The sequence below is a fragment of the Diadema antillarum genome, unplaced genomic scaffold, assembly GCF_040938485.1.
Source record: "Diadema antillarum isolate AM-2024a unplaced genomic scaffold, OU_Dant_1.0 seq00001186_RagTag, whole genome shotgun sequence".
NCBI classification, from domain to species: domain Eukaryota; kingdom Metazoa; phylum Echinodermata; class Echinoidea; order Diadematoida; family Diadematidae; genus Diadema; species Diadema antillarum.
The window spans coordinates 323,093-347,603 of NW_027271985.1; the positions used below are offsets into that span (position 1 = coordinate 323,093).

General features: G+C 37.3%; 1 protein-coding gene across 1 annotated transcript in view; it reads right to left on the bottom strand.

Moving 5' to 3' along the window:
* LOC139744525 (uncharacterized) overlaps window positions 1–23,460 on the bottom strand; it is a 47,526-nt gene extending 24,066 nt beyond the window's left edge. Inside the window, exon 1 of the mRNA XM_071654957.1 lies at window positions 18,888–23,460. Within this exon, the coding sequence (XP_071511058.1) occupies window positions 18,888–23,460 (4,573 nt within the window). The remainder of the gene's footprint in view (window positions 1–18,887) is intronic.
* Window positions 23,461–24,511: the final 1,051 nt, after the last annotated feature.

Below are 24,511 nucleotides of genomic sequence, written 5' to 3' on the forward strand. Positions count from 1 at the left end.
GAAGGGAAATAATTAATAATGGGTTGAGTTGATTGGGTGTTTCTTGATACAAAGTTTGCTTATTTTCATTTTCATTTTTGTACAGATATGTATCATATGAGCATATTTATATCTAAATAAACAAGTTATTCATATTAGCATGATAAGAGTTTTCAAAATCTTTATGTCCTGGACCTTATGAAACAACAGAATCATTGCAAATGATTAAACTTAAAGGTAAAAGCTCGTTTAGGCCTCATAGGATGGTGCTTTGTGGTACATACATGTCTACTTATACTCTTCACCGTATCAAAGTACAATATATTATCTGTGAACGTTCTGTAAGGCAGATCTTTACGAAGGATTACTAAACAGGTGAAAGAATTGTCGTAAACCGCGAGCATTTTATTTGTTCTATTGCAGGAAACCCATTTTCAATGTCGAATGGGTAATATCATTATAATTAAGCCAATCTAGAAAAATAAGATTACAACTTCTGGGCCAAAGGTTCAAAATGGCAATGTGTACGAAATGGACGGAGTAACTTCAGCAAATTTTGTGGATATTATTCTTCTCTCTATTTTACCTTCAGCCGTAGTTGCTATCAGATCTGACGACGTGCTGCTGCCCATAGGGGTTTGTGTCCGTTCGATTTGTTCTGTTGTGACTTCTACGCAGAATTTGTGATTTGCAATTGAAGAATTCGATCGCAAAATTGGTTACGCTCTGTTTAGGAGCATCTTAAACTAATTCCATTTGATATCAGACAGAGCAAAGTAAAACTTTATAGAAATATATATATATGTATATATATATATATATATATATATATATATATATATATTATACATCCCTAGTTGGCACCTTAGGGAGACATATTGGGGGGAAGTGTCTTCATTAGGGAGACAACTGGTCATTAAGGAGACAATGTTCGTGTCTCCATTGCGTAAATTGCCATTGAACATGTATTTTAAAATTTGCATATAAAACAAATGGAAATGTCTTCCAAATGACCCATCTAGGAGTATATATATATATATATGTTGTTCTAGTATTTTTGAATGTAAAATAGTGACAAAAAACTTAAACAAATAACCAAACAAACATGCGATTCATGAAGAAGGTAATTTCAAGCAATGGCAACATCAACATCCAAATAATGATGACACGTAGTGCTCCAATCAAGTATGAAATAGTGTGGCAAACATGGGAGTTTATAGTTTTCCTTCATGATCATTCCTGCTGTTGTTAAGTGAAGATGATACCACAATATATTACGAAAAGTAACATCACCAACAAATAAGAGTACATAAAAATGACCACAGGTAAACAGTAAACGACAATAACAACAACGGAATGTGTTAACAAAAACCTACATGTTAGATATTAAACAAAATGTACTTCATAACAAGGTAAGTGCATGACGTACTTGAATAGAATAAAGGTAATAATTTATTTAACAGTGTCAAAGGGAGAATAACCAGAATTTTGAAACAACTGAGTAAATCCTTCTATAGTATATGGTTATCTCACTGTAATCAATCCAATGCCGAAAAATCAAAACTTCCGAGCCGAAGATTCAATTTGACGTAGGCAGCATATAAAATGCATGGTGTAAACTTGATTATTTTTGTGGGTATAAATCTTGTTCTACCCATTTTACCGTCTGCCGTAGTTGCTACCAGATCTCTTGACGTGCTGCTGCCCCGCGGAGTGTGAGTCTGTTCCAAATGTTCTGTTGTGCCTTCTACGTGGAAAATGGAAGTTGTAACTTGTAACGCCATTTTTAAACATTATTTTTAAAGTATGTCCAATATCAAACAGATCAGACTGAAACTTTTCCAGTCGTACCTCACTTCTAATATAACACTACTCTTCAAGTTGCAATGAAGTGCATCACATATCTGTTTAACATCGTCTCTACTTTTAGCAGCTTTCCTTCCAATTATCTAAAATGAGCAAGAACATCTATTGTAAATTCGTTTTCCGATTTTGTGATCTATGTGTTCAATTAGAGGAACAGTGAAGGAGAGAGAATAATGAGGGGTTGGGTTGGTTGTGGTGGGTAGTTTTTAGTGTGTATAATTATTATTGATAGCAGATTATTGATCATTTGTAATTTTGTTTAATTTTCACTTATGAGGGGATGAAATAAGTAATGTCTCATTCGTGTGAATGTTTGAACATATGATAGCAAATAGGCCTAGAGACGAGGCTTTGTGGTACGTATCATTTAAAATCTTTACTAAATAAATATCATACGTTATTGTTAACGTTCTTTAAGGTAGGTACTTGACGTGGATTAGATAAATATGTGGAAAAATGCCTTAAGACACGAGTTTTGTGGGTGTTTTTTTTTTCGTTTGGTTTCTCGCAATGTGGAATGCAGTATGTCGCTTAGCCAATCTAGAAAAACAAATCAAAAATCAAAAAACCTTCTGATCGAACGGTTTGATAACAATGGCATATGGAGTATGCACGAAATTGGTGGAGTAAATTAAGTAAATTTTGTAAATAGTATTTTTCTATTTTACTTTCAGCCGTAGTTGCTATTAAATCTGATGTCGTACTGCTTCCCACCGGGGATTTAGTTTCTTCGATTCGTTTCGTTGTGCTTTCTATGAAGAATTTGCGTTTTGCAATGGAATTATTATATCTCAGAACGGGTTAAGCACCATTTTTGCACAATTCAAAGTTAATCAGTTATCAGACAGAGAAAACTAAAACTTTTCCAGTCTTACTTGATCTAACATAAGAAGGAATATTCTTGCTGTTTCGATGAAAAAAAAAATCGCACATATTTTTTTATCATTTACCCTGATTTTTTTTGGGTCTAACTCTCCAATCAAACGTACAGTGAAGGAAGGTGAATAAATAGGTTTGGGGTTCTTTGGGTGTGGGGTTCTTTTGATAAGTGTATTGATAGATAAATCATATTTATTACTTCCCTTTGTTTTTCAGTTGTTAACTGATGAAATAATGTATCATTATTTGCGAATGCTTAAAAGTTCGACACACATACACAACACAGACTCATTTATAACTGAATCTGAAATGTAAAAGATCGCATAGGCCTTAGGAAGTAACTTTGTGGTACGTATACCTGTATCGTTATGTCATACGTTGATCTTAATGCTCTTTACGGTAGATCCTAACGTTGGGTAATGTTAAAGAGCGGAATAATTGTTTTAAAGGTTCATTCAATATTCAGCAGCAATTTCATTCTCAATGTCGAAATCGTAATGTCGATACTAAAGAAATCAAGAAAACTTAAACTTGTGAGACGAAGGGCGTAGGAAGTGTGTAAGAAATAGGTAAAGTATCAAGTAAATTTTGTTGATAGAATTCTTTTCTCTATTAGTTTACCTTCAGCCGTAGTTGCTATCGGATCTGATGACGTCCTGCTGCCCATCAGTGTTTGTGTCAGTGCGATTTGTTTTGTTGTGCCTTAAACGCAGAATATACGATTTATTTTGTAATTGAAGAAATTGACCGCAAAAGGGGTAAAACGACTTCATACAGATTTTACAGTATGTCACTTATCAGACGGAGCAAAGGGAATCTTTCCAGCCTATTCACAGTCTTTACTGAACTTGATGTCATAAGTTAATCTTAACGTTCTTTGATGCAGATCCTAATTGCGGATTCCATTAAAAAGTGGATGAAATGGCTATGAGACAAGGTTTTTTTTTCACTTGGTATTTCGCAGTACTCTCATTCTCTGAGTCAATGCTGAATGTCGCCATAATATAGTCAAGTCAATCGAGAAAATTTACAACATCTGAGCCAAAGATTCGATATAACGGAGTATGTGTACAAAGTAGGTGGAGAAAATAAAGTATATACATGTAGATAGTAATGTTCTCTTCATTTTACCTTCAGCCGTAGTTGCTATCAGATCTGACGTGCTGCTGCCCATCGGGGTTTGTGTCTGTGCGATTTGTTTTGTTGTGCCTTAAACGCAGAATATACGATTTATTTTGTAATTGAAGAAATTGAGCGCAAAAAAAGGGTTAAACGAATTTTACAGTATGTCACTTATCAGACGGAGCGAAGGGAATCTCTCCAGCCTATTCACAGTCTTTACTGAACTTTTTTATGTCATAAGTTAATCTTAACATTATTTGATGCAGATCCTAATTGCGGATTCCATTAAAAAGTGGATGAACTGGCTATGAGACAAGGGTTTTATTTTTCACTTGGTATTTCGCAGTAGGCCCTACTCTCATTCTCTGAGTCAATGCTGAAAGTCGCCATAATATAGTCAAGTCAATCGAGAAAATTTACAACATCTGAGCAGGAGATTCAACATAACGGAGTATGTGTACAAAGTAGGTGGAGAAATAAAGTATTTAAATGTGGTAAGTAATGTTCTCTCTATTTTACCTTCAGCGGTAGTTTCAATCAGATCTGATGACGTGCTGCTGCCCATCGGGGTTTGTGTCTGTTTAATTTGTTCTGTTGTGCCTTCCACGCAGAATATGCGATTTATTTTGTAGTTGAAGAAATTGATCGCAAAAGGGGGTTAAGCGCCTTTCATAAAGATTCTACAGTACGTCCCTTATCGGACGGAGCGAAAAAAGTCTGTCCAGTCTATTCACATTAGTCTTCAGTGATTATTATGTCACAACATATTGATCTTAACGTTCTTTAGGGTAGTTCCTAACGGTTGGTAAGGTTGAAAAGTAGAATAATTGTCTTATATGGCGATTTTTTGGTTTTATTTGGTATTTTGCAGCGGTCTCATTCTCAATATCGAGTGCATAACGTTACTATAATCAGGCCAATCAAGAACACTTACAAATTCTCAGCCAAAGATTGAACGTGGAGTAAAAGTTGTGAACGAAATGAGAAGTGTAAATTAATCAAATTCTTATGAATTGTATTGTTCTTGTAATTTTACCTTGAGTCGTAGTTGCTATCAGATCTGATGACGTGCTGCTGTCCATCGTGGTTTGTGTCTGTTCGATTTGTTCTGTTGTGTAGTCTACGTAGAATATGCGATTAATTTTGTAATTGAAGAAATCGATCGCAAAAGCAGTTAAGCGTCTTTCATAAAGATTTTACAGTACGTTCCTTATCAGATAATGCGAAAAAATTATTAAAAATTATATATCTTCACAGTCTTTACTGATTATTGTGTCATACGTTAATCTTAACGTTCTTTAAGGTAGATTCTAATGATTAATAATGTTAACGAGTGGAAAAATTGTCTTATAAGATGATTGTTTCATTTCTTATTTTGCAGCATTCTCATTCTCAATTTTTAATGCCTAACGTCACTAGAATCGAACCAATCTAACGGGCAATTTTAAGAGTGAAAGATTTGTCTTGTAAGGATTTTTTTTGTTTCATTTGTTATTTTGGAGCATTCTCATTCTCAATGACAACAGCTCAACGTTCCTATAATCAAGATAATCAAGGAAACTTACCACTTCTCAGCCTAAGATTTTATATGTCGTAAGAGTTGTGCATGTAATGAGTAGTGTAAATTATTCAAATTCTAATGAAAAGTATTGTTCTTTTGATTTTACCTTCAGCCGTAGTTGCTATCAGATCTGATGACGTGGTGCTGTCCATCGTGGTTTGTGTCTGTTCGATTTGTTCTGTTGTGTGGTCTACCCAGAACATGCGATTTATTTTGTAATTGAAGAAATTCATCGCAAAAGTGGTTAAGCGCCTTTCATAAAGAATTTACAGTTCGTCTCTTATCAGATGGAGCGAAAGTCTTTCCTACCTATTCACAGTTTTTACTTATTATTACGTCATCTGTTAATCTTAGCGTTCTTTAAGGTAGTTCCTAAAGGTGAATAATGTTAAGTATTGGAATGATTGTCTTATACGGCGATCTTTTTTGTTTTTCATTTGATATTTTCATTCAGCATTCTCATTCTTAATGTCAAGTGCGTAACGTTACTGTAATCAAGCTAATAAAGAAAACTTACAACTTCTCTGCCGACGATTCAACATGGCGTAAGAGGCGTGTACGAAATGAATATTGTAAATTAATCACATTTTTTAATGAATGAAATTGTTTTCTTTCATTTTACCTTGAGTCGTAGTTGCTATCAGATCTGATGAGGTGCTTCTGCCCATCGGGGTTTGTGTCCGTTTGATTTGTTCTGTTGTGTGGTCTACGCAGAATATGCGATTTATTTTGTAATTGAAGAAATTGATCGCAAAAGTGCTAAAGCGCCTTTCATAAATATTTTACGGTACGTCTTTTATTAGATGGAGCGAAAAAGTCTTTCTTTCTGTATTCACAGTTTTTACTGGTTATTACGTCATCCGTTAATCTTAACGTTCTCTAGGGCAGTTCCTAAAGGTGACTAACGTTAAATATTGTAATAATTGTCTTTTACGGCGATCTTTTTTTTTTATTTGATATTTTCATTCAGCATTCTCATTCTTAATGTCAAGTGCGTAACGTTACTATAAGCAAGCTAATAAAGAAAACTTACAACTTCTCTGCCGAAGATTCAACATGGCGTAAGTGAGGCGAATACGAAATGAGTATTGTAAATTAATAAAAATTGTTTTGAATAAAATTGTTTTCTTTCATTTTACCTTGAGTCGTAGTTGCTATCAGATCTGATGAGGTGCTTCTGCCCATCGGGGTTTGTGTCTGTTCGCTTTGTTCTGTTGTGTAGTCTACGTAGAATATGCGATATATTTTGTAATTGAAGAAATTGATCGCAAAATGGTATAACCGTCTTTCAGAAAGATTTTACAGTATGTCCCTTATGTGATGGAGCGATAAAAATTCTTTCCTGTCTACTCACAGTCTTTACTAATTATTATGCCATACGTAAATTCTAATGCTCTTAGAGGGTAGATCCTAACGGTGGATATAGTCCATGGGCCAGGCCAGATATTGGTACCATCTGAGGTGGCAAAACCTTTTTGGTGTCATTTTGTTTGTCGGGCATAGTATATGCTTATCAAGCTATGATAGCATTTCCAAATGAGTAGCTTAGTCATAAATGAATTTTTAACCAATTTAGTCTCGTTGTTATATCCCTATACTTCTGAATCGAAACTAACCGCTATACAAAGAAGAGCACTGTCTTCTGTATGTTCCATAGAGCAATAAAATGCAGCTCTATGGTATGTTTACAGGTGTTCTATATTGTAAACGCGGTGCGCTTAGTCTTTATTCAAGGCAGCGAAGGGAATATCCAAAGGTTATGATGTCTACAGCACTTAGTCTTTATTCTAGACGGCGAAGGGAATATCCAAAGCGTATGATACAGTGTATATCCTTTTATCTAAAAACAACAACAACAAAAACAATTCCTCGTGAATTTTACCGTATCTTTCAATTATTTATCATTTTCCGGCGAAAACGCTACGGTGAAAACGCTGATACCACGCCAATGTCGCTTTATTTCCCTCCAACAATATAAGATAATGCAAAAACAATGTACCGGTACACTACGATACATTATAATGAATGATATTGTAAATGAACAGGGTGATTTTTGTTTAAAACTGATGTATTTGTTGATAGGTTAGTATAAAAACAGTATAGATAATCCCTTTTATGAGGAAATTTAGATATGATAACGGTATATTGGTCTAGATAAAGACTAAGCGCACCGCGTGACAGCTGTGGACATCATAACCCTTTGGATATTCCCTTCGCTGCCTTGAATAAAGACTAAGCGCACCGCGTTTACAACAGAACACCTGTGGACATACAGAAGGCAGTGCTCTTCTTTGTATAGCGGTTTAGTTTCGATTCAGAAGTATAGGGATATAAAAACGAGACCAAATTGGTTAGAAATTAATTTATTATGACTAAGCTACTCATTTGGAAATGCTATCATAGCTTGATAAGCATATCTATGCCCGACAAACAAACTGACACCAAAAAGGTTGTGCCACCTAAGATGGTACCAACAACCCATTTTTCGGGTCTTGGCCCATGGACTAATAGTGTTAAAGAGAGGAATTGTCTTATTAAGAAAGCGATTTTTTGTTTCAATTTCTATTTTACAGCATTATCATCCCAATGTTAAATGCCTAACGTCACTAGAATCAAGCCAATCAGGAAAACTGACAACTTCTCAGCCGAAGATTCAACACGACGTAGGAGGTGTGTTGGAAATTAGTATTGTAAATTAATAACATTTTTTTTTTAATGAATAAAAATTGTTTTTTTTTTTTCATTTTACCTTGACTCGTAGTTGCTATCAGATCTGATGAGGTGCTTCTGCCCATCGGGGTTTCTGTCTGTTTGCTTTGTTCTGTTGTGTGGTCTACGCAGAATATGCGATATATTTTGTAATTGAAGAAATCGATCGCAAAAGGGTATAAGCACGTTTCATAAAGATTTTACAGTATGTCCCTTATCTGATGGAGCGATGAAAATTCTTTCCTTTCTACTCACAGTCTTTACAAATTATGCCATACGTAAATTTTCATGCTCTTAGAGGGTAGATCCTAAAGGTGGATAGAGTTCAAGAGTGGAACTGTCTTATTAAGAAAGCGATTTTTGTTTCAATTTCTGTTTTACAGCATTATCCTCTCAATGTTAAATGCCTACCGTCAATAAAATCAAGCCAATCAGGAAAACTTACAACTTCTCAGCCAAAGATTCAACATGACGTAGGAGGTGTGTAGGAAATGACTAGTGTAAATAAATCAATTTCTTATAAATAGTCTCGTTCTCTTTATTTTACCTTCAGCTGTAGTTGCTATCAGATCTGATGACGTGCTGCTGCCCATCGGGGTTTGTGTCCGTTTGATTTGTTCTGTTGTGTGGTCTACCCAGAATATGCGATTAATTTTTTAATTGAAGAAATTGATCGTAAAAGTGGTTAAGCGCCTTTCATAAAGATTTTACGGTACGTCTCTTATCAGATGGAGCGAAAAAGTCTTTCCTGCTGTATTCACAGTTTTTACTGGTTATTACGTCATCCGTTAATCTTAACGTTCTCTAGGATAGTTCCAAATGGTAAATAATGTTAAATTTTGGAATAATTGTCTTTTAATAATACGGCATTTTTTTCATTTGATATTTTCATTCAGCATTCTCATTCTCAATGTCAAGTGCGTAACGTTACTATAATAAAGCTAATCAAGAAAACTTAAAACTTCTCTGCCGAAGATTCAACATGGCTTAAGAGGCGTGTACGAAATGAGTATTGTAAATGAATAACATTTTTTTATGAATAACATTGTTTTCTTTCATTTTACCTTGAGTCGTAGTTGCTATCAGATCTGATGAGGTGCTTCTGCCCATCGTGGTTTGTGTCTGTTCGCTTTGTTCTGTTGTGTAGTCTACGTAGAATATGCGATTTATTTTGTAATTGAAGAAATTGATCGCAAAAGGGATTAAGCGCCTTTCATAAAGATTTTACAGTATGTCCCTTATCAGATGGAGCGAAAATTATTTCCTGTCTATTCCCATTCTTTTGTGATAGATTTTGTCATGTTTATCTTAAGGTTCTTTGTTAGGATAGTTTCTAAAGATTGATAATTTTAGTTAGTCGAATAGTTGTCTTATACGGCGATTTTTTTTTTGTTTCAATCGGTATTTTGCAGCATTCTCATTCTCAATGACATATGCGTTACGTCACTATAATCAAGCCAATCTAGAAAACTTACAAGTTCTCAGCCTAAAATTTATCATTGAGTAGAAGGTGTGTAAGAAATGCGAAGTGTATATTTATCAAACCTTTATGAATAGTATCTCTTTATTTTACCTTCAGCCGTACTTGCTATCAGATCTGATGACGTGCTGCTGTCCATCGGGGTTTGTGTCCATTCGATTTGTTCTGTTGTATGGTCTACCCAGAATATGCGATGTGTTTTTGTAATTTAAGAAATTGATCGCAAAAGGGGTTAAGCGCCTTTCATAAAGATTTTACAGTTCGTCTCTTATCATATGGAGCGAAAATTATTTCCTGTCTATTCCCATTCTTTAGTGATAAATTTTGTCATGTTTATCTTAAGGTTCTTTGTTAGGATAGTTTCTAAAGATTGATAATTTTAGTTAGTCGAATAGTTGTCTTATACGGCGATTTTTTTTTTGTTTCAATCGACATTTTGCAGCATTCTCATTCTCAGTGACAAATGCGTTACGTCACTATAATCAAGCCAATCTAGAAAACTTACAAGTTCTCAGCCTAAAATGTATCATTGAGTAGAAGGTGTGTAAGATATGAGAAGTGTAAATTTATCAAACCTTTATGAATAGTATCTCTTTATTTTACCTTCAGCCGTACTTGCTATCAGATCTGATGACGTGCTGCTGCCCATCGGGGTTTGTGTCCGTTTGATTTGTTCTGTTGTATGGTCTACGCAGAATATGCGATGTATTTTGTAGTTGGAGAAATTGATCGCAAAAGGAGTTAAGCGCCTTTCATAAAGATTTTACAGTACGTCTCTTATCAGATGGATCGAAACGGTTTTTCCTGTCTATTCACAGTCTTTAGTGATTAATTTGTCACGTTAATCTTAAGGTTCTTTGTTAGGGTAGTTTCTAACGATGGATAATGTTGAATAGTCGAATATTGTCTTTTATACGGCGATTTTTATGTTTCATTCGGTATTTTGCAGCATTCTCATCCTCAATGACAAATGCGTGACGTCACTTTAATCGAGCCAATCTAGAAAACTTACAAGTTCTCAGCCTAAAATTCAACATGGAGTAGGAGGTGTGTACGAAATGATTAGTGTAAATTTATCAAATTGTTATGAAAAGTATCGTTCTCTTATTTTACCTTCAGCCGTTGTTGCTATCAGATCTGATGACGTGCTGCTGTCCATCGTGGTTTGTGTCTGTTCGATTTGTTCTGTTGTGTAGTCTACGTAGAATATGCGATTCATTTTGTAATTGAAAAAAAAAAATTATTGATGGCGTTTCATTAAGATATTACAGTAAGTCCCTTTCAGACATAGCAAAAAAAAAATGTCGAAGAAGAAGAAGGGGGGAAAACGTTTTTTTCTGTGATTTCTAATATATTAAGGTATATTATCAAAGTTGTGCTTGAAAAGAATCATACATTTTTTTTTTGTTTCGTTTTCTTTGGGTTTTTTTTTCGCAGCTGCAATTGGATATACGTGTATCTAAAATTAGGAAGAATAGAGTGAATTCTTTTTCCGATTTTGTGAAATAACTTTTTAAATGGAAGGATACCGCACGAAGGTAAGTAAAACATCCACGCGTGTTCAAATATATTGATAATTTATATTGTAGTTTTCAACATTTTATGGTCTGCCCCCTGTTGAAGATCAAAATTCTTATTTATAATGATTCAGAAATGCAAAGATCGTATAGGCCTCATAGAACGCAACTTTGTGGAACTTGCCTGTCTATTCAGACTCTTCACTCTTTATTATGTCATGCGTTATTCTGAACGTTCTTAAAGGTAGATCCTTATGGTGGATGATGTTAAAAAGTGGAATAATTGTCTGTTTAGACGGTCTTTATAAGTTAACATTTTCATCAGCATTCTCCTTCTAAATGTCAAATGCGTAATAACACGATAATCAATCAAATCTAGAAAACGTAAAGTTCTAAGCCAAAGATTCAACACAGCTTAGAAAGTATGTACGAAATACATGAAGTGATTTAAGAATTTTTTGTGGATAGAATTGTTCCTTCCATTTTACCTTCAGCCGTGCTTGCTATCAGATCTGATGACGTGCTGCTGTCCATCGGGGTTTGTGTCTGTTTGATTTGTTCTGTTGTGCCTTCTACGTAGAATATGCGATTTATTTTGTAATGAAACAAAAAATCAGATGGATCGAAAAAGTTTTTCTCCTGTATATTCACAGCCATAATTGATTATCATGTCACACGATACACTTAACGCTCTGTAATGTAGATCCTAACGATGGGTACTATCAAAGAGTGTAATTATCGTTTTATCAGACGATTTTTTCGTTTCTTTTTGTATTATGCAGCAATGTCGAATTCGTAACATCACTATAATCAAGTCAATCCAGAAAAACTTCAAGCTGTGAGACGAAGATTCAACATGGCGTAGGAAGTGTGTACGAAAAAGAAAAAGTAACCTAAGTAAATTTGGTAGATAGTATTCTTTCCTCTATACTTTCAGTCGTAGTTGGTATCAGATCTGATGACGTGCTGCTGCCCATCGGGGTATGTGTCTGTCCAATTTGTTCTGTTGTGCCTTAAAAGCAGAATATGCCATTAATTGTGCAATTGAAGAAATTGATCGCAAAAGGATTTAGTGACTTCATAAAGTTTTACATTACGTCTCTTAAAAGATGGGCGGAAAAATTATTTCCCGTCTGTTTACAGTCTTAACTGATTTTAATATCATGCGTTAATCTTCATGTTCTTCAAGGTAGATCATGACGTAGATAATGTTATGGATTAGAATATTCGTCTTGTAAGGCGATTTTTGCTTTGTTTATTTGGTATTTGAACCATTTTCATTCTCACTCTCTAATGCGTAACGTCACTAATATCAAACCAATCTAGAAAACTTACAGCTTCTCAGCCGAACATTCAATATGGCGAAGGAGGTGAGCGCGAAATGAGTAGTGTTTATCAATCAAATGTTTATAAATAGTATTGTTCTCTTAATTTATCTTCAGTCGTATAGTTGCTATAAGATCTGATGACGTGCTGCTGCCAATTGGGGTTTGTGTCTGTGAAATTTGTTCTGTTGTGCCTACAAGAGGGCTTTTTACACTCGAAAATTTTTGCTTACTCCCATACGAACGGTGGATGGGGCTAAGCCCCCCTTAGCCCCACCGTTGGTACCGGACTTTTCTTAGCCCACTTTCTGTTTACACTTGTTTTTGCGAAAGTGGGCAAGCCCCACGGATAATCTCGTACTATCTGGCCCTGCAAAATAGTAGGGTTAGCACCGCAATTGCGGTGCCAAGCAAGCGAGTGTAAACAGAACGAAAAAATAATCCGGGGCTAAGCGACGGAGACGAAGTCCGACCCCCACTGACCAATCAGAAACGAGGTAATCAAGTGCTGCCGGTGAGTGCACAGCGTTTATCACTTGATATTTCGCAACATTCTCATTCTTTTTGAGGAATTCGTAATGTCGATGAAATTAAACCAATTTAGACAACTTACAATATGTGAACCTAAAATTTAACATGACCTAATATGTTTGTACGAAATAACTGGATTACATTAAGTTGATGTTATGTATAGTATTGTTTTCTTTAAATTACCTTCAGCCGTACTTGCTATCAGATCTGATGACTTGCTGCTGCCCATCGGGGTTTGTGTCTCTGAGATTTGTTCTGATGTAAATTCTACGCAAATATGCGATTTCCAATTGAAGAAATCGATCGGAAATTGGGTTACGCACTATCAAAAATATCAAATAAGTCTTTCATAAGATAAAGCTAAAACTTTTCACTTGTAAAATATCGAGAATTATTCTTGAAATTGCGATGAAAAATATTACATATCTTTATCATTGCCTTCCATTTCTAGCGGCTTTGATTGCAAAAAAAAAAAGAAAAGAAAAAAATATCTGTAACGAACGAGAATCGACGATTCGTTTGGTAATTTTGTGATATCACTCATCAGTTGGAGGGAAAGTGTGAGGAGGGTCCATAAGGGGTTGCGCTATTTGAGTGTCCGTATAGATGGATTCATCGTTCTTACTATTATTTCTATAGTGTTCGGGTTTTAGATATAAAGGAACGACATATACCTCATTTGAAATGTAAAAGATCGTATAGGCCTTAGAACGCAGCTTTATGGTACATAATCGTCTATTACGATCCCTCATAGTATGAAATATCATACGTTGTTCTTGTAGATTCTAGCGGTAGATTATACATGCACATGTCATATCGTATATCACGTGTATTGCAGCATTCTCATTCACAACGTCGAATGCGTAATGTGACTTTAATCAAGCCAATCTAGAAAACTTAGAGCTTCTGAGCCGAAGATTCAGTTTGGCATATAGGGAGTATGTACGAAATGGGAGGAGTGGATTAAGTAAATTTTATGGATAGTATTGTTCTCTCTGTTTTACCTTCAGCCATAGTTGCTATCAGATCTGATGACGTGCTGATATCCACCAGAGTTTGTGTCAGTTCGATTTGTTCTGTTGTGCCTTCTTTGCAGAATATGCGATTCGCAAATCGGGTTAAGCGCAATTTTGAAGAACAGAATCATTGTACTGATGAATCGGAAATGAGCAATCAATCTATTTTGTAATCTTCATTTGAGATAAGTATTTGATTTATGCATTGGTTTTTGTACCTTTTGTAAATTGGTAAACACATAAACAAACAAACATACATGTACAAAGAAACAAACAATGGAAAAGGTAATATCATGAAACAACTACAACAACATCAACTAATGATGACACTTGATGACACACAGTGCCCCAAATCACGTATGGAATAGAGTGGCAATGTTAGACGATTAGGTTTGAAGAAGGGATTATATTGCTTTGGTTTATGATCATATATGTTGTTGTTAGACGATTATGGTACTGACAATATATCACGAACACTGCATCACCAAAAAATATGAGAGCATGTATAGTAATGATCACAGGTAAACAGTAACACAGCAAGAACAACAATGAAATGTGTTAATACGGGTATGATGTGCTAGGCATAAACGATAGACAAACAAGACGTTTTGATCCAAACAAACATGCTTCGTAGACAGATAGGTTTATGATGTGCATTGGGGGAAAAAAAGTTGATCAAACAATGTCAATGGAAGAAATAATCTAAGTTTGAAAAGAAAGAGGAAAGGGGAAAAAATTTACTCTAGCAGCACTGCACACGTCACACTTGACCATGACTTACCTTCGCTGCCAGGTGGACATTGAATACTGTTTACATCAACTGTGGAAAAAAAAGATATAGAAATTTGATATGAAAAGGAATGGAGAAAAATGACAATATCATAAACTTGGTATACATGTACTTTTTTTTAAACTATGAACCTTCTTTTTTAACTAGAATCATTGCAATATTAAACTGTTATCATTCATCTGAATAATCTATTTCAAAGGTGGCACCATTTTCGGTCTGCAAATATATGAAGAAAGTATACTAGTTCTAGACGACTAATCGCACTAACAGCAGTCTATCTACTTTTCCTTGATGAAAAAGAAATTTCCAAGAGATAAGTATTATTCATAACTATAATGGTCTTCTTTTAAAGGGGAGACCTTTTCACTTCCTGCAAAGCTCTACTAAAGAATTCTGGTTACCCTCTGCGTTGTTGGCACGCATGGTTTCTGGCTGGGTGAAGAGAAACATTGTTGGTATTAAACATACAGTTAACATTTACAACAAAATTATTCATTCCCCTCGGAAATTTGTAGTTTTGAGCAGATCTCTTACAAGTGAAGGATTGAGTGAGATGGTGATTGGATGTTATATCTCAACATTTCTATCTTTATGCAAATGAGGTGAAACTGGAATAAATGTCAATTTAAAGAGTACAAATAAGAGTAAAAAGTTAATACTCAATTCCCATCACTGTAGTGTTTGTATGAACACACAGAACAGGACTCCAATCTACGACTTTCTGTTTTCGAATCCATACTTCTTCCAGGTATAAACGGTATACCTCGAATTATAATTCTTAAGTACAAGAGTACTGGGACATGTACTTTTCAAAGTTACAAGGAGTCCTCTACGTCAAAGGAAACGCCGACTTCGTCTGTCGGAGCTCACGTAACGCTGCGTTCTCACTATCGTCGTGCGAATCCTAACGAACGCCATGACAGGCCATTCGTAATGGTCGTAATTTTTTTTTTTTTTTAACTCATTTCAAATTTCATGTTTGGATACAAGGTGGTGCGAGTTGACACAGGCATGTACAATTTGGTATACGTTTGGATGAGATATGGTCATGACTGGTCTATTTTAAGCCATACAATCTCTCACGCTCTGGTCTCCCGTTCAAAGATGATCCACCAGGATTGTCCCAATTGAGTGCATTATTAGTACCGATCTAAGACGATTTTTACGATCGGGTCCCCGATGCGCTACGTGCAGCTGCGTTCTGACACACTCCAGTACGACTACCGCCTACTGATGCGCTCTGTTGAGAAAGGATACGATATCTTTCATGATCGGGATCGAGAGTGACCACAATTTGAGCTGCGATTGGACTCGTATGGAAATGCTATAGCCTGACTGACAATGGACTTCATTGTTTCCTTAACTTTTGTAGATTTGATAACAGCCCACAAGCGTCGATGATGGCGAGTGTTTACAGTTTCTGACAATTGCAGTATTGCGAAATATACATTATCACTAGAGAGGAAGAAGGCGGACAGCACTCAGAGCAGCCAAAACTTCAAAATAAATAGTTCTTCCTCTAAAGTAACCGACAGAAATTGACAATTTACGCTGTGACATGCTTACCCCTTCACAAACATTCCCTCCCCCCCCCCCAAAAAAAAAAGATAAAAGTTAGATGAAATCATTGTTCTTTCTTCCCCAGAGGAAAAAAAAAGACATTGACAAGGCGAATGTTTGCGCCATTCTCTAAAATACAAGTGCAAAATATGATCACATCAAATCTTAAAGGATAATGACATATTTTTTATCGAACTTCAATATGAGATATTTTTTGCTGAATTGATAGCATTGTTTATGTGTTTAATTTCATATTTGCATAAGTGTAACAAAATATGCCTTTTTATTTCAAAATGTCTCTATCACGTACGGAGAATGGTATTCCAAACTTTGTTTGGTCTTGCTCGATTTATTGTTTTAAAACTGTTCAACATAATTGATATACACAACAGAAAAGTATCTCCCTTCATCAAAAGACTAGGTAACCTTCAAATCTACGTGGAATAAGTGAATGCAGTATTATAGGTTTTCCCGCCCGATTTGATCAGATTGCCATTCGATTTAACGAAGCGGTCATTAAAGTTCGAGTGAATTTGAATGATCAACGAGATTGACATTCAAAAAGGTGACAGGTTCATTAATTAAATTTCATCAACATGCGATTTCCTAAGTTTCTCACGAAAGAGTGTTAAAAGGCCATTCAAATTAAAAATGAAAGTGGAACGCATTTAAATTCGCATCAGCACCGTTGCACGTTAAGGAAATCAAATTTACGATAAGGCAAACAACTACAAAGTATGGGCAGTGTTTTTCGATGTTGCTTTTATTCCTTGCAGTTACTCATCTGTTTGAATATGCAAACTTAAAATACCTTGAAATGTGATTTCTGTGAACTCATAATCCAACTTTCAAACACATACATTTACATTTTATTCATACACGATTTTAGCCGCTGCTATAATGTTCATTACAGAGGATGCGTGAACATCTTGAATACGGGCAGGAATACCGGTCAGCCGGTAGTTGATGCAGCATGACCTTGACAACCGGCAAAACTGGCGATGTAACCATTTAGTAAAATAGGTCTATTTACAGCTGATGCATTCCGGCAACTTAGAAATGGACACGGGGAACTATAAGGAATGGAATCAAAATGGGTCAGTATTGATCTGGACGTATGAGATCCCTAAGATATTCTGGGATATGGTTATTTTCTAAATGTAACATCCTTACTGTTCGGGATATATTGAAAGTAACAGAAAGATGGACAGGAAAGAAATACGTCCAGTGCAATAAAGATAAGTGAGACTTTAAAATGAAAATGAAATTGTATTATCCAATCGTATGACAGTGAAAAAAGCCCTTAGAAGCTGAGTTTGTTGATTGAATTCGAACGTTTAAAGTGCGAAGTTGTGTTCCTTCAAAAATAAAATTGAAACTGGTATTTGGCATGAATTTCAACGTCTATCCAACTGGCGCGAAGTTGAATGTCAACATGCACTATGGGTTGTTAAATTGAATGAATTTCTCTAAATTGAACGAAAAAAATTAAAAGGCATGACATGAAATGAAATTGAAGATACTTAAAGAATTAGAATGAACTGAGAGAGTAGAGCAGTAACCCAAATCGTTTGAATTTCAACGCCTTTTCATGAATTCGAATGCAAATCTGATGAAATTTTGGCGGGAAACCCTATTGTACAACACATTAGTAAAAGTTGAGGGAAATAGGACAATCCGTTCGAAAGATATGATTTTTTGAGGTTTCTGCGAACACACTGCTGGATGAGAAGACTACTGTCTTCAGCGTTAAATGTGAAATGTACAACATTAATCTCACGGAATGATTGAAAAAACGATGATAAATACCTCACAAATAAAACAATTAATCAATCGGCAACGACAATCTAAACATGAAGACTACCACTTCAATAAAATCAGGGCGATTGTGAAAAAACAAACAAACAACGGAATGGAAGTTTTAAAAAAATGATCCCAATCAACACGATTATGTCGTACGAGTATAGATGAGGTCCACTGCTGTTTGTTACTACATGTATCCAAGATCCAACGCGATTGCCATGATTGGCCGAATAATTTGATACGGTCTGATACTATCGGATAGATTATTTCACGATTAGGACCTTGATTTCAGCCAATCGTGATAGTGGGAACGCCGCATAAGCTACTGACATGTACTGAATATTGACTGAAATACAGGTGTACTTTTAAAAAAAACCACTAACAACCAAGTGTAATTTCACTGCGTGTGGGGGGGGGGGGGATGCGTGCGTGTGTGTGTGCTAAATGTATCAGACATCTCGAGTTTGTCGCATGGAGTTATATGTTCTCGATACAATACACATGGATTTCTTTTTGTTAATGTATCCATATTTGTATACAGACAAAGACTTTCGCCATACGTAACTTTATTCACCCTTTGTTAAAATGCTACAACGAATGCAGATATAAAAATCGGTTATATGTAGGCCTATGTAACCACATTAAAGCCATTGCAGTAACACATTGCAACCCATGTAATTATTGAGTTCTATAATGAATAAATATATCAAGCAACAAACTAGCAAAAGGATATGTAAAGTTTTATTTACCTTCTTTCCCGGAGAATGACATCACAACCTGGGCACACAATTCGTCCGTTGATTCAAAGCCAAGGTAGTCATGGAGATAGGAGTTCATCTCACTGATGCTGATATTCACCAGAGGGGAAATGAATTCCAGCGCGTCCCGTGCCAGGCATGCGCACTTGTCCAGATCTTCCGTGAAGTGAAATATTTTCTGAGCGAATTCTGCTGCATACTCCGAGAACTCGTCCTGACCAAGGGTCTGCAGTTCATCGCAGAACTCGTCGAGGTTGTCGTACCCGATGGCGTCCATCGCGATCAGGACGACCTCATCCAACTCGTTGATGCCAAAGGGAGATTCTTCACCCACGTAGCTGAAGAGTGTTTTAAATATGTCGTCCCAGCAGGAGCAAATTTCGGCACCCAAGGGCAAGAAATGGGGCATTAATTCGACAGCAAAGTCGGATATAAGAGTGGGGATATTCTTCCCAGAATTGGCAACACCAGTGATAGCTCTGCAGATGTCCTCTTCCTCGAAGCTGGTAAGATTATAAAGCTTTTCTATGGAGTCAAAGAGATATGGTTCAATGTTAACATTTGCGAAGTTCTCTAAACTGACACGCCCATTTCCGAGACAAATTCGTACGTCAGACAAATCAATTGCGAGATCTTCGTCCTCCCTTTCTGATGATGATATCAGTGGGAAAAAATTATTGACGCAGGCTGAATATGCTCTGGAAACATCTCCAGACAGCAGAGTCTCACACATCTCATCAACGATCGGGAAGTCGATGTCAGCGCCGTCCCATATCTCGCACATCTTGTACGCAGCATCCGCGATGTTGTCCGAGTGGAGTAATTTGGTCTGGATTTTGATGATTTCTACAACGCCGTCCATGATGTCTTCGGAACTCATGCTCTCTCCCTCACTCTCATATAAGGAAAGGATTAGATCCAGATTGACTGTATAATTCCCTTCCAGATCATAAATCGATGTGATAACTTTACAATAGTGGGCGCTGCTATTAAAACCTATTTCACGGCTGACATTGATGCCAATCATATTATCAAGTACAGTCATAAACCCTTCGCAGAATCTCTGCTCTTCCGCGAGGTTCCACACGCTGGAGGATATCCGGTGAACCATATCATCCATGTACGTGGTGTTATCCAGTGCAAAGGAGAGGTGATGACAGATGTGATCGCCATCCTCGTAGCCACCAAAGAAAGCGAAAACTGTTCCTATTATGAAACCTGACGGATCTGCTGTTTCATGTAACCCTGAATAGTAGTACTCTTGTCCTCGGTTGGTCCAGTTGAAGCATTCTGCCACCCCTGGTGTTTCGCAAGGCGCCACCAGCGGCGTGGAGCTGTCAAAGCGATTGAAATCGCACAGATACCTTCCTGCTACTCTGGCCATAATATCCACACCTTGTTCCAGAAAATATTTGAGAGTGTAGACCTTACCGACTTCTTCGTCAAAGAAGATGCCAGTAAGGTGAGAACATGTATCACCGGAGCTGCTTAAGTTGACATGTAAAACATTTTCCACCATGCCAAGGAGCCATTCCCAGTCAAAACCATAAGACCAACCGTTGTAGCCAACGATACCGAAATATTGAAGGAGTGGAACCAGCTCGTCTGTACAGGCAATGTATGCAGCCAATTCGTCTCCCGTTTTAACAACATGGCATATGTCATCAATGACTCCTAATTCCTCAAAATCGATATCCGAATCTTCCCAAATACCGCAGGTCTTGTTTATGGCGTCACCAACGTGATCTGACTTAATCAGCATCGCCGCAAATTTCAGCATTTCTATTGTTGCATTTCTAATAGCCTCAGGGTTAATCTCTTCATCATAATTTTCTGTGTATCCTGCGATTCCAGTGACCATGTACTCGTATCCTTCTGTTACAAACTCATCGTTGCCATCACTATAAGTGTCCTCAAGTCCAATCACAGCAAATAATTGATCGAGACTTATAGAGTAATCGCTGTTTTGCTCATAGATATCGGCCAGTGTGGAACAAAAATCGGAACTGTCGTTGAACCCGATGTATTGGCTGACCTCGCTTCCCACCATACCGTCAATCACTCCGAACAAGCTCAAGCAAAAAGCCTCTTCTTCAAGGATGTTATAAATGCTTTCTTGAATTCGGCCAACCAAGTCATCCATGTGCGTTTGGTTGCCAAGCCCAACGCTGATGTGATGGCAAATATGATCGCCGTTTTCGTAGCCACCGAGGAAGGAGAATATTGTACCAATGATGAATCCAACTGGGTCATCCGAATGTCCTAACTCTGAGTAATAACCATCACCTCGCAAAGTCCAATTGAAGCAGGCTTCGATACCTGGTGTTTCGCATGGAGGAACAAGCTGGGTTGAGTTGTCGAATTGACTGAGGTTACACAAATACTTGCCAGATATTCTGGCAAACAATTCAAGAGCTCTGCTCATAAGTTCGGGTATCGTGTACGTCTGAGCGACAGTCGGGTCAAATATCATGTCAGTGAGATGTGAGCATGTCTGCCTGGAATCATCAAAGTTGAAATCAAAAGTGTCCCCGACCATTGCAAATATCTCCTCCCAGTCAATATCATGTCCAGGGGAATAACCAGCATCACACATGGATTGAAATGTCCATTCGTCTTCGTAGTCATTGGAGTCCGTGATAGACCGGCAGAAAGCATCGTCAGTCGATTCTGATATCTCGCACAGAAATTGTATAGCTTCGTGGTTCTCAAGATTATATAGTACACCCGCCGTGTCAAGTAACCTGGTCAACCATTCTTCATCGTTGAGGAAATCTCCGTAGATATTTTCTTCATACATTGAAAGGACATCGGACTTTGAAATCTCGGAACTGCTGCCAAATAGGCCAATGATAGTTTTACACAAAGCTGCGTTAGAGGCTGCTTCAGAATAATTACGCGCCGAAAGTCCAGTGATGTTCTCGAGACGATAAAGAGTATTCACACATTCTGTGTAATCATTTGTAGTGACTTCGATGCCGTGCATTATTTGATCTATGATTTTGTCTAGTTTGTAATGTCTGCCCCTGAAATTCAGCTGAGATGATGCATCCATCGCATTGTCACAGAGTTCGTTGACATCTCTAAAATCTCCGAGTACAGCAAGAGCGGCTTTAAGAATGTCATCTGAGGTTCCCCAGAAAAGCGTGTCTCCCCAATCTCCGCTGCCTTCATCATCGCCTCCGCAGTAGTCGCCATACGATTGTAACCAATCAGCCAGATAGATGTAAAGAACACTGTCGAATATCATGTCAAACTCTGTACCGAAGAGTAACCCCGCAAGCCCATAGCATGTATACCAACGGCTCTGTCCGTTGGGATGTGCAATATTGTTTATAATTTCCAATACTGCGGAGTAATATGAAGACGTGATCAGAGACTGATCATCTTCATTACACTGACTGAAAAAGTCCGAGCTATTTTGCAATACTGCGCAGTAGCTCTTGTCCAGGTCGTATAAATCTATGGCATAGCAAAGGAGCCGCACTGACTCAACGACGTCATCTTCGACAAAGAGTGCACCCGCAAGCATGACACGAGCATCAAACCATTCCCTGTCAGAGAGGTAAATGGTGTAATTAGAAACCATGCTGATGGCCTGCGATAGATCGGGTTGAAGATTAAAACTGTCGGTGATAACACCACAAAGTTCTTGGTTGGTGTCGTATGTTGAAATGTTGACGGCACTGATATCCAATTCTTGGCCGATGTGAGACATTAAAGCCAGACATTCGCTCTTGTTGGCTATGACGGCGTAGACTGCGTTTTTCAGGTCTTGCACCATGTCCTCGAGGTCAACTCGGTCATTCTCATTCTCTGCTTTGCGGAATGCTTCTTGGGCATAGCTGCAGAACTCGTCGTTGCTCCAAAAGTTACCTAGATAAGTGAAAGTTGTCCCGAGCAGTTCATCCTGAAAGCTCTCATCGTTCCAGTCGTTGAAACATTCATACCTGTTTGATTGCAGCACATCGTAGACGAATACGGTGAGCAGACGATCAAACACACTGCTGTAATCATCGGTTCCAGTTGACAGTAGCTCATCAAAGCCTCTACACATATCATATTTGTTGACGTATTCCAAACCCATTGAGCCAAGAACCAGAGACTTCATAACCCAGTAATTACTAGTGTGGTGGAAGAGCGGCACGTACTCGTACTCCGTTTCCTCTCCAATCAGTGTCGAAAGCAGGGACCATGTGTCGAGGCATATATCTTGCACTTGCTCGTAGGAACCATCGCGCAGCGCCTCAAGGATCGGGTCGCAAATTTCCTGCACAAGCCCTTCCGACATCCAGTTAACTTTTGGTCCCATTTCGACACACAGATACCCCAAGGCCTGGACGATATCGTTTGCCCTCCATGCCGACCCGATCACGGAGAGGATGTCGCTGACACTGATGTTCGGTACGATAACTCCCGGAGAAGCAAATAACAAGTCTTCTGCTGACTCTAGGTCGAACCGCTTCTCGGTTGTCCATTTAACATTCCAGTAAGACTCGTCGATTCCGACGGCGACTCCGCAGAGCAAAGCTGTCACAATCAGCTGAACCAGAAATGACTTCATTGCGGCGAGAAGTGATTTATCGGAAGTCTGAATTCACATGGACACGTTGGGTTTATGTTAAGTGTTGACCCATGGGTTGAAGAGAGGAATGGAAGATAGCGACGAATATGTCCCTGTAAGGCAATGAAATATAATGACCCATGTCAGGCAATAAACCAGCAGTGTATTGATAAAAACAAAACAGCATGAACAACAATAACTATTACAACAACTTGCAAGAGACACAGCCGATTTCGACAGCAGGGAAGAAGAAAAAGTTTCGAACGCGAAGGAGAAAATCATCCATGATTATACGCAGCCTAGATGTTATCAAAAAAAATATGTCTTTGAGTGTAACTCAAATTGTATAATATTCTTCTGATACGGTAGAAAGACGAAAACAAAAATGGAATTAGATACAGTCATTCTCATTATTATTGTTGGATCAAATATCCTTTTCATTTGCATGTGACAATTCATGATTGTTTTATGGATTACACTTCTTGGGTAATTCAGACTTACTACAACCCATATTATCGCTGCATCGTATCAGGGTTCTATTTTCGACGTTTTAATCACTTATACCCAAGACGTTCGCCTTTAGCAGAAGACTTTTTACCGAGTTTGTCAAAGTTAAATCAAGCCATTTTGGATATCGTTTAATATAGCGCATAATACTGACCTACTGTCATCACGATGAATAATACTAGGTAAACGCTTTTCACTAATCCCCGGCGAGTACATAGCAAATCGATAATGATATCATTCTATTCAAGAATACACTCCAACACAAAATAAACTTTGTAATGAAATGCACTCGTCATGAAATAGTCACATATTAAAAAGCCAAAATGATAATTTTCGTCAAAAGATGAACGGATGACTATCAACATTTTTAGTACATATCATATACACGACAAATCACTATTGAAAGTGTAAGATAATCTGACCATGAACATGAATTTGATACTGATTCGTTATTATACTGATATTTCGTCACCTCTCAGTTCAAAACAAAAACTAATAATACGAATGGATTAACAGTAAATATCGTAATAACTTTATGGCTACG